The sequence below is a fragment of the Manis javanica genome, chromosome 16, assembly GCF_040802235.1.
Source record: "Manis javanica isolate MJ-LG chromosome 16, MJ_LKY, whole genome shotgun sequence".
NCBI lineage: Eukaryota > Metazoa > Chordata > Mammalia > Pholidota > Manidae > Manis > Manis javanica.
Genome location: NC_133171.1, coordinates 35451166 through 35468731, shown reverse-complemented (window position 1 = coordinate 35468731; position 17566 = coordinate 35451166). Strand labels below are relative to the sequence as shown.

General features: G+C 34.9%; 1 protein-coding gene across 2 annotated transcripts in view; it reads right to left on the bottom strand.

Moving 5' to 3' along the window:
- The window catches only part of BMP5 (bone morphogenetic protein 5), a 125208-nt gene that overhangs the window by 36832 nt on the left and 70810 nt on the right, over positions 1 to 17566 (bottom strand). For both annotated transcript variants that reach the window (XM_037020826.2, XM_037020825.2), the window contains exon 3: positions 453 to 601. In XM_037020826.2, coding sequence (XP_036876721.1) covers positions 453 to 601 — 149 coding nt within the window. The remainder of the gene's footprint in view (positions 1 to 452; positions 602 to 17566) is intronic.

The following is a 17566-nucleotide window of genomic DNA, read 5'->3' as shown; positions in this document are numbered from 1 at the left end:
CTGGTGTTAAGGTATACCTTACATACAGTAATACCCATTTTTTCAATATACACTTCTAGAAGTTTTTACAAATTGTGTAATTGTGTAACCACCACACAATCCAGACATAGACCCATAGCACTCTTTATATAGCTTCCTTTTATTGTTGTTATAAAACAGTGGTTTTACTTGTTTGCATACAGGTCTTCAAATGCTAGACTAAAAACTCCTTGAGAGCAGGAACATACCTACTTCTTTACTCTGCCATCCCCACAGTAGAGCCTGACAATCAATGTGTGTTGAATAGATTTGTTCATAAATCAATTAACTAGTTAATATGTTATAATATATTATGGGACATGCTGTGTTGCACATTGTAAGTATAAAACACAGTGGCTTAATTGCACAAAAAGCTATAACTGTCCATGTATCAAAACCAGGACCACAAAAAATATATGAAATTCAATGCTTACCATCTCCTGTTTCTGCACAGAGCTGTAAGCCCAAATTGTTCTGTGGATTAATTACCCAGTGATTGCTGGTCACAGTAATATCAAAGACAAGCCAGCCCACATCTAAAGCTTGGGCCTTTCTTGTGTCTAACAGGAACAGATCTGCATCCCTAAGGAGAAAAAAGAAAAAAAAAAAGTTAAAGATTTGAATGAAGATCATCTTTTCCTACTCTTAAGTGAAACCATTCCAAAAGCGCTCTTTAAAGTAACAGAACTTAATTAAAGAACAAGGGGAACAAGTGACTCAAGTGATGAGTAATAAGATACAGAACCTTCTATTGCTAGGCTCCCAAGGCAAACCTGGCGCAGATTAGTAATATCTGAAAGTAATTTCCATTCTCCTGCTCCTTACTGGCCTTTACAAACTGACTTAGTGGCCTGGATTTGGTCTCTGATCATCAGTGTTCCCCAAAACCACTATCTCTAAGTAGCCCTCACTGGCAAGTTCATCGGCAAGAATTAAGCTGAATACAGATGGAAGTGAAAGTATCTGCTGCAGTTTGGATTCTCAAAGGGATGGTGTACAGGCAAGACACGATGCAAGCAGCTGTTTTATAGATAGTTTTCCATTTTTTCCTTCCTTATTATTTGTATTTAAATTTCATTTTCCATTTTTATTATATAGTTATTTTATGGATACCAAAGGCCAAAGAGGGTCATAGAGTACACCGTTGGATTAAAGGATAAATGCCATGAATTGAGTGGCAGATCTACCCTGACTTGCTCTAATATCTACATGTATCAATCCCCTGGGGACAATAATGGCTTTAAATATGCACTTGTATCTTTCAGAATAGTCTCCACAGTGCTACATAATTCATATGTACATTTATTCATACATAAATGGACAAATGTATGAATATTTGCTTAATAATAATAAAAATGCTTATCATTTCCGTCCATAGTCTCTGAGCTAAATATTATATATTTCTAACATTTAATCTTTATAACAGCTCTTTTATATCGATGAAACTGAGGCTCAGGTTAATGGTAAAACATTGGAACTCCTCCAAAGTAGAACAGAAATACTCTATTATGCATTTTAATGACCTTTATACTATCGAATCTGTTGAGGAACATATTATTTATATAAGGAAAATAGGATCTGTGCCCATTAAGCTACGTTACTCTTTCACGTGATCTACCACACCATGCTGTCTGCATCACAGAGGTCACTTCAAAGGTGGCTTACAAATTGTAAAAAGCAAATTTCAGATAAAACCAAATCATGCATATATATTATTTCTTTGGATAAAATAGTCTATTAATAATTGAAAATCTAATTTTTAATAGAAGCAAAGAATCTCAGTCAACATTTTAGAAGCTACATCTTCATTTCTTTATTTCAACTCAATTTACACCATTCTTCCATTAACTCAAGAGGTTAAAATAAATGTATTATGATCAATTAAATCATCCAGCTCTGAACTATGCAACTATTATTTGCAACAATGCCACTTTTATTCTCCTTCACAAATTTTTAATCATGGTATTTATCAAAGGAAAGTTGAAAACAACTTTTAATATACAAAAGAGGACTCAGTTTAAGATACCTAAGACATATGATGAGCATATACTACAATGCAATGAAAAGATTCATTTAGTTCCCATTTGGATTTTAAGAACCCCTTATATTCACAGTGTGATGGAAAGTCAATTAAATTATCCCTCTTTTTTCCAAACTTGGAAAACTCACCAAACAAACAGAATCCAAGAAAATATAGATTACCCTTAAAATCTTTAGATATTTGGTAAACATTTTTGTGACTGTGATCCTGGAATTATCTTAATCATATTATTAGCTTCTTACATAGAAGGAGGCACCCTGTAGCTTGGGAAATACATGCTACCCTGCTTTCAAACCTGCTTCCATTTGAAATAGGCTAAAATGTCCTAATGCACTCTGTTTATAATGCCATCCCTTGGAATACTACAAACAAACACTTGAAAAACAAGAAAGAACAAAGAAGTAAATTTTGAGAGCATTTCAACTAGTTAACAAGTATCTTCAGGTAGTTATTTAAGGGATATTTTCTATTATTTTAGAATTGTTCTATTTTTCCAGAATTTCCACCAAACTATCCATGTTCAACACCACCCCCCAAACTTCCAAGCCTGTCTGTGAAGAAAATGTTCCAATTCTAATGGATATATTTAGAAAAAGAACCAGCTGAAGGATTCAAGCAAACCCTAAATATCTGATTTTCAGTGATGCAAACCACAGTTCATTGGAAGGTAAATATAGGTGAATAGCATGGTTTGAAAAATCCATACATTTGTAGTTCACCTCTGAAAAGTTATAAATGCTATATAACTTTTTATACTTTCCTAAGCTCCACAATTTCCTATTCTTGAGCAAAGGTATGTTATTTCTGACTGATAACTTCTCTTTTTTATTTCTCCTCTCTCCTTTTATATTCGAAGCTCTTCAGCATTACCTTCAGACAAAAGAATATGCTTTGGGAGAATCAAGCCTGTTACTAATTAGCACAATGATAACAATTTTGTAATTTTCACTAATACAGCAACTTTCATAACAGTATCTTAAAGATAAATCCCCATTCATTCTGCAGAAAGTTAGATGTGATTTCTTTTGAAACTATAAAATTACTATGTTAAAAAATGAGACTTATACACTGGAAATAGTAGAAATACTAATTATTTCTTATGAACAGAATAAAATAAACCTGTTAAATTTGCCCTCTCTTACCATTTTTAGCTTATTTTTTAACAGCTAGCCTTACAATATCTAATAGAAGATTTAAAATATTAAAGCACTTAAAAAGAATGCAATATTGAGAAAATATGTAGAAAAACATACTTGTAGCAGAAAGAAATCCATAACATAACTGCTGTATATTCTGCACAGTTATAATAATGAAACTAAAATAAAATCTGCATTCTAGCAAAGGAAATAAAGTCCATTTCCATGGATGTACATAAGCAAACATTCCAAAATGGTCCTGTGTTACTTTCCTAAAGCTGCTGTAAAAAAAGTACCACAGACTGGGTGGCTTAAACAACAGAAATTTATTGGCTCACAGTTCTGGAGACTAGAAGTCCAAGATCAAGGTGCTGGCAGGGTTGATACCTTCGAGAGCTGTGAAAAAAGTATCTGTTCGAAGTCTCCTCCTTGGCATGTAGATGGCCATCCTCTCCTTGTGTCTTCCTATCATCTTCCCTCTAAATCTGTGTCTGTGTCCAAATTTCTCCTTTGTATAAGGACACCGGTCATATTGGCTTAAAGCTAATCCTAGTGACTTCATTTCAATTTAATGATCTCTTTTAAGGCCCTGTCTCCCAATAAGGTCTAGGCTTCAAAATAAGAAATGGGGAAAAGAAGGGATCACATCAACCCATAATTCTATTTAAAAATTTTTTTGAAAAGGCAGGAAAGGTCCTGTAAGAGAATGTTCTGTGCTCATTGAGATTATAGTAGCTACCCACATTGAAATGTTTTCCAAAGCAAATTTATATTGATGAAAATAACTTGTAATTACTAAAATTTGTACTTTTCTCTTTCAGATAGAATTCTAACATTTGTCTTGACCACAATAGAGATCAGCATAATATTTTCTTATACCACTAACTGAAATCATCATATAGTTGTTAAATCCAGAGCCATATTTAACAGACAAAGGATTTGCAGACACAGAATTACTGGATATGGAATATCTAGATATATTAAATATAGTTAGTCAAAGGTGAGAAATACGTGTGTAAACATGTATACATTAATAATTCAGCACAAATACATTTGAGCTGATCTTTCATCATGATCAGGTTTGATCATGTCTAGTCATGGGAAATTGGTGGGCTTGAAGATACTGATTTGGTTTTTATTTTACTGACAGAGGAAAAAGTTTTGCATATGTGATCTGGAAGTCCCAAAATACCAGAAGAATAGGTACATCACTAAAAATTAAGCATCCACAGCCAAAACACCACAAAATTTGGTTATCATGCTCACAATTTACCTGAGAATACAGTTGGTGGAATGGAAAATTTGAGGCTATATATCTGAGTATAAGACACTGGAAAAGCTAAAGCAATTTTTGTCATCTCTATACAAATACCAGTATATTTTAATGAAGTAAACAAGAATCAGAGATCAGACAGACCTTGATTTAGGAATTCCTCAGCCTCAGTTTCCCCTTGTGTATAAAACATATCTTGTTAGTCACTCTCTTAAAAATCACTTATATAAGCCTAGTCAGAAGTTGCATTGTGGACGTAACATTTATCCATCTAGAAAAGCCTAAAAACAGACAACAGCAAGACACGTGTGAGTCCTGGTGCTTTTGATGACTATATTTCAAATGACGGCATCATACACAGATTTAAAAAATGCTATTTTTCAAACAACATAGATGGAAGATGATATAACTTACAGTATGGTTATCTGTGATTCAAAATATGGCTATAGTGATAGACATGTTGTTAACCATACACGTGAAAAGTCTGAAGAAAGTTTTCTTTCAAATTTTGAGAGTGAAAAAAGGATATGACTATATTAATGAATATTTTATATAACATGATTAAAATATGTCTACATAATTATATCAGTAAGCTATTTTTTGCTACTTAACTACATTCAATATATATCTATGTCTACAAACAGATCCATTAAATAAATATTCAATTTTTCCCTCTAATTTTTTTTTATTCTTTATTTGGGTAAAGCAGATACCATTTTTATATAATCATATTATAATGACATGTTTTTCTTATAATCAGGCACACTATGCACGTAGGTTTGGATGTTTGAAACTTTAACTTTCTCTACTGTCTATATAGCTGAATAAATGAAGCATTCTCATTATAAGGCTAAAATAAAAATTATGACCAAGAATTATGACAATCAGCTAATCTGGGATTCTACTTCTGAAAGTGACCAAAATAAATCACAGAATACTAGAACTAAGTGGGACACAAATTACTTAGCCAAATTATTGTTTTATTGAAGAGAAAATTTAAAAATAAATCATTTCCCATGGTCACCAGCCAGTCGGAGCACCAGAACCCAGGTTTTCATAGTCCGTTTTCAGCACACTCTCTCCAATCATGGAAACTCCCTTTAATCTCAAACCATATGTTAACCGCTCCCTGTGCTGAAAGTCACTGGGTTTTGTACTGAAATACTAAAAGGTTGAGCTGAGCCAGCAGCCTCAAACAAGAGGGGTAGAAATGGAGCCAAGGAGTGACCTGAGACATTTCATAAATCCATTCATCCCTCCATTCATTTATTCACTCTTTCAATATTTTTTTTATTTATTGACTCCCCATGATGGTTTTTCACTGTATCAGTTTAACTAAACTGCAACTACCCTATAAGTTTCCAGGTAAGGGTTGGCTACAAAAGAAATTTGTGTGGCCTTTGAAAAGTGGGAGTGAAGAAGTAACCCCATGTGTATAAAACATATCTTTTTTTATTCCAAACAGAAGTTTGGAAGACTTCTGTATGATCAAGTGTTACCACAGCTTAGGAATACGTTGGGATCTGCTGATTCACCTTATTGGTGTGGGGCAGCAGCTGGGCCTGCAGCTCCTTCAGATCCCACTGAATTTCATTCAGTTCCTCTGAATCTAGGGCCAGGCATGTGAACACATCTGAGAGGAAGGATCTGGTAGCTGAGAAATCACCTGTATCCTTGAAGCTGGAGGCCTGAAGGTAGCTTCCAGCTTGTCCTTATGCATCAAGATCATCCTTGCAGGTTCTACTTTCTCCTTGTCTCCCCCAGCTCACATCCACCTTTCTTTCCTGTCTGCCCACAGCACCTTGGCTCAGTATCAGATGCAGAGCAACAGCCTTACACAAAATGTTCAACTACCTTCCATAATTGCATAAGGTCAGATCCCTACAGTGAATCCTTACAGAGGGATTAGACAGCTATCTTATGTTTGGTGGACTACATTGGAGCACTCATATCATGGAAGGGCAGTACTTTGTTCTCAGTGGACCAGGCACTCTAGATATGAATTTTCCCTCTCTGCCCATGGGGTTTCTGCCAAAATCACTATCCATGGAATTACAGAATGCCTTATTCACTGTCATGACATTCCACCCGGCATTGATTCTGATCAAAAAACTTGATGAACAGCAAGTGAAGTACAGAATGGGCTCATTCTCATGGAATTCACTGATTTTACCTTGTTTCCCATCATCTTGAAGCTGCTGCCTTGATAGGACAATGGAATGGCCTTTGAAGACCCAGTTATGCCACCAATTGGTTGTATCTTGTACAAATGGACTAATATCCTGGGGGAGCTTTATAGAATCTAAATAAGCAATCAATATAGCACTATTTTTTCATAGCCATCTCTCTCATGAGTCTAGAAATCAAGGCATGGAAAGAGTAGCTCCTCTCTTCAATCTACTTGATCCAACTAGAAAAATTTTTGCTGCTGGGCCCAAGATATCAGGCTTTGTTTGGTTCCCAGTAATGAAATGCAGCCATTCGTGGCTGTAGCAATGGTTCCATCAAATTGGAAGCTGAAACATCCATGTGGTCACTTTGGGCTCTTCATACCAGGGAATCAACAAGCCAATAAAGTACTACGTTATTATGTGGTATGAATGATATTAAATATCAAAAGGAAACCAGGTTGATACTACCACAACATGAGAAAGGAGGAGTATGTCTGAAATGCAAGAGATCACATGGAACACCTCTTAGTGCTCCCGGGTCATATGACAAAAGCCAATGGGTAACCTACAGCTCAAATGCTGGCATCCCTGCTAACGGCCCAGACACTTCAAGGATGAATGTTCATTTTACCTCACCAGGGAAGGAACAATAACCGCTGTGGTACTTGCTGAAAACCAAGAGGATATGGACTACATAGCAGGGAAATGAGTTATAAATACCAACTACAACCATGTGACTGGTTGCAGAAATGAGGATTATGATAGTTTTGAATATTATTTCCTTATTTTGATATTTTGAAAGGTATTTGTATACATATTAATCAATTCTTTTTTCTTCCCCATCTACCTACCATCTAGTATAAGTAGTTTTGATAGTAGCTAACCTCATATTTCAGTGTTGAAATTACAGGATCTCAAAGGGAGAATATGACTCAGCTAGAAATGGAATGAATGACACCCAAAGAGGGATAAAAAGGCAGAGGAATTACTTTACTATTTTACTTTTTGAAAAATATGAACAGTTATAAAAAGTATATGTTGGTGCCAAATTGACAAGGGTGGACTGTTGCAGCTTTATACTTTGTTAAATTAGCTAAACTGAAACTAAACATCCCAGAATTCTCTTCCCTGTTTGGTTCTCTGTTCAGATTAGCCATAGAAGAAATTTGTGCAGGAGCAGAAGTAAAGCTGCAGCCAAGTTTATGCTTGGGAGGCTGGTAAAGTGCCAGGCTTTCCTGCTGCCCGCGTGCATGTCACTGATCTGCTGGCCCCCCTTGCTGGGAACAGCTGGGCCTGCAGCTCTTCCAGCTTCCACTGGATCTCCATTCCACGAGGTTCTCCGAATCCTGACCCACAATTCCTCCTGCCAGATCACCTCCTTCAGCTTCTCCACATCCTGAGCGAGGGGCATGTGGAGCTCATGGTGAAGTGTACCAGCTTCCCTGCAGGTCACCCACATCATTGAAACTGGAGTTGCTGAGAGGTAGAATGGGTTACAGTTCATCCCTGGAGTTCCAGCTTATCCTCCCAAGTTTTAGTTCTCATTCTTACTCCACATGCGTTTTCCTTCCCAGTTGCCTGGGCTCTAAACTTCAGATCCATCACCAGAAGCAGAAACAAAACTCTTAGATGAACTGTTTGAACAGGTTCCACAGTTGCATTATGAGTGATACAGTATAAAGGACTTATTTGCATTATGAATTACATATAAGTCAAATCACTGTAATAAGTCCCTTATTCCTTACCATTCACAATGGTTCTACATCTCTTATTCAACCATAACTGGCATGCTCCCTTGGTATGCGTTGAATTTGGAAATAGGATCTTCACAGTTGTAATCAAGTTAAGGTGAGGTCATTACAATGGGTCCCAACCCCATATGACTGTTTTCCTTGTAAGAAGAGGAGAAGAAACATAGAGGTTAAGATAAGCAGAGGAAAGACAGCCACATAAGGACAAAGGCAGAGGTGACAATTATGCTGATACAAGCCAAGGAACTTCTGGGGCTACTAGAAGCTGGAAGACGCAACAAAATATCCTCCCCAAGAGACTTTGAAGGAAGGGTGGCCCTACCGATACCTTGGTATTTGGACTCCTAGCATCTGAAACTATGATAGAATACATTTCTGGTGTATTAACCCATCCAGGTTTTTGGTAATTTGTTACAGCAGCCCTGAGAAACTAATACACTTCTCTAGCTGAGATATTTCACTACTAAATAGGACGTGGTCAGCAATATTAAATACTGAGAAGAATAGGAAGGATGAAAAAGTGTCCATAAGATTCGGTGGCTAGGAAACTGTCCGTGGATGATAAGTAGAGTGGAGTAATGGGAATGAAATTACAGTGGGTGGCAGGCTGAAGAGAAGATGTGGAGAAGATGTGGCTAAGATGTGGAGAAGAGCAATAGTGAGAAATTTGGGGCAGTAGGAGCAAACAGAATCAAGGAGAAGAATTTTTAGTTAATGCAAGAAATGAGGATACTTATAGGACACATATAAATTCATAATTAAAAAACAGAACACCTCACAGTACTTCAACATACGTAGAAATGTGAATAGACAACAGTGAAAATCTTCCAAAATAAGCAGCTGCTTGGATACCTTTCTGTAATACTATTGTTGGAGCTCACAGGTAAAACTTTGTAAGTTAAATCACTTCTTAGCAAGGGGCGTTGGGTAAACTAACAGTTTAGAGATGAGTTTTTGGACGAGATACTCATCTTTTTCTGAGATCTGTTTTATCAGAGTATTGTGTCACCTACCTATAACAAATTCTTTTGCTTGTTTCTAAATATGATTAATAACATTTCTCATTGGTATCTTATTACTTGAGCAGAATATATAAAACTCATGGATCCTCTGAAGAGCCTCATTATAAGTCTACCTTTATATAGCAGAGAATCATAGTTATAAGTGGAGCTGGCATCCGCTTAATTTCAACAATGACTTACTATGCTTAGGCTTTCCTTAATATTAGAAAAAACAATTATACCTTTTAAACCACCGTTCTAAGGTTCTATTTATTTTATTTTATTTATTTATTTTTTTAGGTTCTATTTATTTTTTAAATGAAGATTAAAATAATATCTACCTCAAATCTATGACAGGGATAAAAGGATACATAGATAAAAATGCTGTGTAAATTACTACAATTGGTATTTTCTTACCAAAACACATTAATGGCATGTGAGTGTGTACATAATAAGTTGAATATATTATGGTTGATGACATAATTAGGGTCAAAAGTGATTTATGCAGTTATTACTACAAAGGTTCTTCAATAACATTAAAATTTTGGATAGTGTAGTTCATTAATTTTCTTTAACTTTAGTGGCATTTATTGATATATGTCATGTATATGAACCTTTTTTCCTAAACTCAACTAGGGGAAAAAAATTAAGTTGAAAACTTATCAAAAGAAAGTGGAAGTATTTATATAGCCAGCAATGAGGTAATGAAAGATTAATAGTCTTCAAATTGTTATCATTTCAATTGTATGTATGTATGTATGTATAAATGTGCATGTGTGTATAATGTCAATATTTTATATATATATATAAAGTAAACACACATATATATAGAAAAAGAGGAAAAAAGAGGAGAAGCACTACAACCATTCTATTATCTAACCAGGAAGCACTAAGCCTGGCAAGAAAAGCTTTGAGTTATTTTCTGGAAGATACACAGATAAATTTTAGAGGAAAAATCCCTATTTCCATGAGATGTGAACCTTATAGTCCACAGTGACATCTCCACTTTTCCCAAAATTTCTACTGTTATAAGTATTTCACCTCCCTCTATCTCTTTTCATCTCCCTTTGTCTTTGAATAGCTTATCAAGTCTAGCAAATATGTAATGATGGTCACCCAAGGAGAGAGCCTACGTCTTTCTCTGGGCATTGCATTGACACAAACACATCACACCATTTAAGGAACCCAATGTACAGCTCTAGCATGCAACACACGGGATTACATATTAGTACATGATATTTTATAGAGTTTATAATGTCAAAAGTTTCTCTCATGAGCAGCTTTAGCTTAAAAGTGTTATTTAAGTTGGACTTTGTTAGCTGATTGATATTTTCAAGTGGTATTTATTTTTTCTCCCAAAACAAATGTGAAACAGTAAAATCTGTAAATCTCACAGAGCATCCATTTTCAGAATATCTGATTCAATGCCATATTTGCATTTAAAAGGTATGGGTGCAAATTGGTGAAATAGTAATATTAGATGAAACTGAATGACAAACATGGCAAAAAAATGGAGAAACAAGTTGAATTCCCAATACGGAAACTCAAATCACTTTTTTCTCTGCAAAATTTTTTGACTGCCAAGATATTGCTAATGGCTAGCAAGTTTCCTGGCATTACCTCCTCCCATATCTTTCTCCTGCAGAGAAATCTACATCTCTATGTATATACCTCCAGAGCTACTGGAGGTATATACATATACAGAGAGAGGGAGCTCCCTTCATTCAACAAAAGAGGAAGTGAGACTGTTTACATAGATAGTTCAACCACTTTTTAATGCCCCCTAATGAATGAACAACATACCAGCTGCAAGTTCCTAAGAGCCTTTCCATGCTATGCTTCACATGATCCAGAAAATAAACAGTCAAAGAAAAATTGACTTGATGGCACAAATTATTCCCATTTTCAGGTTTACAACTTAAATCTTCAGATAGAGCAGGATCTCTCAACCTCAGCATTATGGACATTTTGGGCCAGAGTTTTCATTAGGCAAAAGCTCTCCTGTTGTAGTAGCATCTCCCGCTACACCAGAATTTCTACCCTCTAGATGCCAAAAGCCGCCCCCCAACTCTTACCAACTGTGACAATCAGAAATATCTTCAGATACTGCTAAATGTTTCCTGGGGGCCAAAATGCCCCAGTTGAGAATCACTTAAACAGAACATGATGCCGGCATGGTGAAGAAATGCAAGCTACGCTCATGTACTGGCCTAGATTCTTACAGAAAACATCCCCGGCCATCCCAGCGTCCTGGCTCTGCTACACGGCACTCAAGAGCCCGTGAAATCTTCCTGAATGGAAACTGTCAAAGTACGTGCTGAGGTGCTGAGGTATGTCCACAAAAGAACCACAAGTCTTAGAGAAGCAGCCGAGGGGAGCTGATGTAAATATGAAGCTGACTGTGAAATGGAATGATGACAGCTTAACTGAATATATCCAAGAGTGAGGGTGGCTCCTGACATCAAGCAGGCTAGCTTAAAATGTTTTTACAATGGAGTACAGAAATTTACATTCATAGTAGAACATTAGGAAAAGTTTGAATTATACACAGCACATTTTCTCTGGGGAATATATATATATATATTTGTGAAAAAAATGAATTCAAGTAAAGCACTTCACACCATGCCAGACATACAATGAGTGCCCATTAAATGGGTAAGTGCTGGCCGCTATGCTTAGTAGTAATACTGGCACTGATAATTTTGTCTGTATTATTACTTCTTTACACATTTACACATTTTAATGCTCAGGAATAGTTCACCTAGGGTACATCTCTCCCTTTCTCTCTCTCTCTCTCTCTCTTTCTCCCTCCCTTTCTCTCAATCACTCTCTCTGTGGCTACAGAAAGTTCCTGCTCACCTTGAAAGGCCCAGCTTACAGGCAAACTCCTCGCGGTGGCTTCCCCTAAGGTCCTTCAGCCTCCCACATGAAGAATTAATTTTCCCTTCATTTGTATTTCCACAACACTTAGTACATACTTACATCATAGTTCTTAGCACATTGTACTACAGTTATTAAAGTCTGTGTGCGGCGGGCCCACCGCAGCCCCCAGCCCTCAGGCTGTGGGCTTTTAAGATCTTATTTACTTGGCCGTTTGTCCCATGTGCTCACTACATGGTAGGTGCTCACCAACAGCATGCTGAACTCAGCTGAATTATCTGGAAAATTCAATCATGTGGAAACCTCATTTCCCAATAATGTCAGATATATGAGGTGTGATTGAAGAGTACTGCCTTCTATATACAATTTGGAGCTGTCAGCCTTATACAAAAAGATTAAATAAGTGAAATGATGCAGTGTGTTAAATTTTTACCAAGAAAAATAAAGATTTGGATAAATGTCAGAACACTCCTTTCAATTGCACACATTTAAATATGAGCAAGGATAAATGGGGGAGGTGGAAGATAGTGGGAACAAAATATATAATTTTAAGAGTTTTCAGCTTCGCTAAGATAAATACATGTGAAAAAAGATGACATAATGGACCTTTTTAAAAACTCTGTATAAGACTGTCAAAAAATTCATATACTAGATGGTTACTAGATGAGACAATGCCTTGAACATAAAACATATCTATAAAACATCTATATTACTGCAAATCCCCATCCCAACTCTTGTAGATAATACCACAGGAAGAGTGAGCTTTATATGTGAAATAATACATAAATATATACACACACACACACACACACACACATACATATACATATACACACATTATATATTGTCAAGTGCACTGTATTAAAAAGTATAGTCTGCACTGACTTTTCAATTGCTTCTGAGTTTGAATCAAAACACTAAATAGATAAAATCCAGAAGTTGGAAATAGACGTTTTAAACAGAAGTTTTAAGAGGTGATCCTAGCTTTGAAAAAGGCCAGAAATACAATTTTTCCCCTACCTTTTTATAAATAAGATGTCTCCCATTCGCATACCTCTTCAACTGTATTTTGAGGAAGAGTGTGACTATTTATCTAAAACTTGTGTTTTCAGGGACAAGTTCACATATAGTTCCAATGGTATTGCTGTTAAGTTGGTGGAAATTTCATTACTAGACTTAAAAATGTACTAATTTCTTTTTATATGACATAAATATTAGGTAATTTTTTTATTAAGTAAAGGTAACTAGCATCATATTACTTACTTTATCTTAACATAAAAGTAGGTGTTGGTAAATGATAGCTAGTATTATTATAATAACCACCTACTTTTAATTACCCTGTGTATACAATCCTCTAAACCCTAGTAAAAGAGGTACATTTATTAAGGTGTATGAATATATATTAACCTATGTATTTATTAAGTACTAATTATGGTCTTGGCACTTCGATAAGCACTAGTCCTTCTCAAATCACCTGAAAAATTTTTATTCTGAAATACTTATTTTTGCTTTTATTATTTTTAGACTTAGTTTATAAACTGAGACTCTGGGATATATAACACTTTTGCCATATGGAATTCCAAAGCTCATGCTATTATTGCTATGTGTTACCATTTTCCACGGTGCCTGAGATCCTATATAGAAACTTGAAGTATTGTAAGAGGCATAAGTGATGCTTCTATATCATCTGTCCTTTAAACATCTTTCTTTGGAAGAGAAAGTGGTATACAAAAAATAAATCCTGGTTGTACAGACAATGACAGGGCACAAGACTGCATTTTCTTACAATGCAGATTAATGAACCACTGGCAATGGCCAAATGCCTATTTTAAAGACAAGGCAGGCATTTTGCCATAGATTCTTTCACATAATCAATGGTATATAAATTGAAATGTAGAATATTCATGTGTGAGTGAGTTCGTATGTTTCAGAGATTGAAAAAAGATAACTGGGAAGAAAATCCCACATACATTAGTAAAAACAAAACCACAGAAAACAATAGTATAACATAACCCTACATGATGGAAATCATAATTCAGCAACAATACTTAACAGATATTAAAAATGTAAACTTGGTAGAATTGAATTAATATTAAATTGAATTTACTTAATTGAATTTTAAAAAAATACTATTCAGTAAATTGGATAGCAACCTATCCAATTTATACCATTCTAGAGTTTAGAATTGCAAAGCACAGGAATAGCTATCAAATATATACATGCACTTGAGAGTTCAGAAATCAATTTTCAAAGATTTAGGTATTTTTCCTTTTTTTTTTTTTTGGTTAAGTTTCCTAGTATCCTTGCTGTTTTTGCAAGGATACTAGGAAATCCTTGAAATAGATTTAAACATGTATTAAAATAAGTTAAGACTTAACCAAATTATACCCAGGAGTACTGAAGCATTGAGAGTAATATCTTTAAATCAGGTATAAATATTGAAACACCAGAAGTTCAAAATAAATTAATCTCTCATTTTTCCAGATAAATGAAATTTCTTGACAATGAAGTCTGATAAGTTAAGTATCAACACCCATAAATATTATAAAATGTACATAATCAATAAAAATCAGTATGGGTTCACTCAGAAATAAATCTATAAATTATTATCATTAGATGCTTCTATTAGTCTTTTATTTTACCATTTTTGTTATGTCTTAAATTATACAGGTCATGTACTGGAAAACAGAGATAAAAGAAAGCTAAAAGTGATAGTTAGTTCAATGGAAGACATTTAAAAATATCCTGAACAGACAGAACAAAAGACCTAAATAAAAGTCAGGCCTTTAATTATGATCAAAGTAGAAATCTATAGTTAGATTCTAATAATCATTAAATATATTCCAGAAGATAGAGATCTGGCATGCCAATGATTCCTGTAAAAAAAATACTTGGAATATTAAATAACCAACTATAAATTCAATATGCTTAAAAATATATTGTGAATGATCAAAAATAAAGATAATTCAAACACTTTAGGATACATCATAGAAGATTACCACAATTAAGGGGAGTAATGATTTCAAAACTATAATTCATACAAGAAAATTAGTAGGTCTAAGGATAAAAATAAAGTTAGTTAAGACACTATCCATTCTTTATTGAGTTCACACTCCAAATGTGGAAACGGACACAAAAAAGAGAATTATAAGTAAGAAATTTGTTAGTTATGGCAATATAATTAAATAACATTTGGAGTAGTATTTCAATCACTTAATTTTAAAAGATAGCATCACTGTTTAGTATTTTAAAAAATAATAATGGCCGGATACATGTGGCATGGCATATAGTGGGATTCCCCTGGTCCCTGTCCATTCAGACCCTGGCCCCCATCCAGGGTGCCCCTGGCCTGGCACACAAGGACTCCTCCACTTGTGCCCACCCAACCACATGCCCACCTGCCAGAACATATCCTGCACAAAATATCCTAGGATACCCTGGTCCACACCCACTCAGCCTCTAGCCAGCCAACCAAAGCCACCAGGAACATGTAATCTACCCAAGGAACATTCTTACCAAAGTCCACTCCTTGAAGATAGGGAGAGGTAACTGCTTGCCTAATTCATAGAAACAAACACAGAAAGTCAAACAAAATTGGGAGACAGAGGAACATGCTCCAAACAAAAAATAAGACAAAACTTCAGAAGAAGAACTAAATGAATAAGAGTTAAGAAATCTACCCGATAATGAGTTCAAATTGGTTGTAAAGTACTAGCCAGACTTAAGAGAAGAGTAGATGAATTCAGGGGGGACTTTGACCAAATACACTATATAAAAAAGAACAAATCAGACTTGAAGAATAGAGTAAATGAAATGTAAAAAACACTAGAGGTGCTCAACAGCATTTTAGAGGATGCAGAAGAATAGATCGGTGACTGGAAGACAGGGTAATGGAAAGCACTCAAGATAAACAGCTAAAAGAAAAAAGAATTTAAAAATTGAGGTTAGCTAAAGGCATTTCTAGGAAGACATCATTATACTAACATTCACATTACAGAAGTCCTAGAAGAGGAAGAGAGAAGGAGGGAACATTTTATTTGAAGAAATAATAACTGAAAAACCTCCTAAATCTAGAGAAGGAAACAGACACCCAGTTCTAGGAAGCACAGAATGTACTAAACTAGATGAACCCAAGGAAGTCCAAACCAAGATACATAATAATTAAAATGTTAAAGTTCAAACACAAAGAGAAAACTTTAAAAACATCAACAGAAAAGCCATCAGTTACATACAAGAGAAACCACATAAGGCTATTAGCTGATTTCTCAGCAGAAAGTTTATAGGCCAAAAGGGAATAACCAGATATATTCAAAGTGCTGAAAGGAAAAAAACTACAACGAAGAATACTCTACCTAGCAAGGTTATTATTTAGAACTGAAGAAGAGTTATAGAGTTTCCCAGATTAATAAGTTAAAGGAGTTCACCACAACAAAACCGGCTTTACAAGAAATGTTAAAGGAACTTCTTTAATTGGAAAAAAGAGACCATAACTAGAAGCAAGAAAATTATGAAAGGAAAAAATTTCCCTGGTTAAAGCAAACACATAATAAAGGTAGTAGATCAATCATATAAAAGCTAGTAGGAAGGTTAAAAGACAAAAGTAGTAAAATCAACTATATCTAAAAAATTATAAAAGGGAATCACATAATAAAAAGGTGTAAAAACAAGACATTCCATATATAAAACATAGAAAACAGAGAATAAAAATGTAGTAGAGTCAGAATGCATTCACACTTAAGAGACCATCAACTTTTAACGTAGACTGCTATATACAGGATGTCATATATGAACCTCATGGTAACACAAACCAAAAACTTATAATAGATACACAAAAAATAAAGAAAAAGGAATCTTTTCAACACTAAAGAAAGTCATCATGCACATGGGAAAAGAGCAAAAGAAGAAAGGATCAGAGAGGAACTACAAAATGAACCAGAAAATGTAACAAAATGGCAATAAATACATACTATCAATAATTACACTAAATGCAAATGGATTATTCTCCAACCAAAAGACACAGGGTGACTGAATGGATGAGAAAATAAAACCCATCTATATGCTGCCTTCAAGAGACTCAGTGCAGATGTAAAGATATACATATATTGAAAGTAAAGGGATGGAAAAATATATTCCAAAGATAATGGTGAAAAAAAAAAAAAGAAAACTGGGACAGCCATACTTATTTCAGACAAAATAGATTTTAAAACAAAGCCATAACAAGAAACAAAGAAGGACATTGCATAATGATAAAGGGCTCAATCCAGCAACAAGATATAAAAATTATAAATATCTATA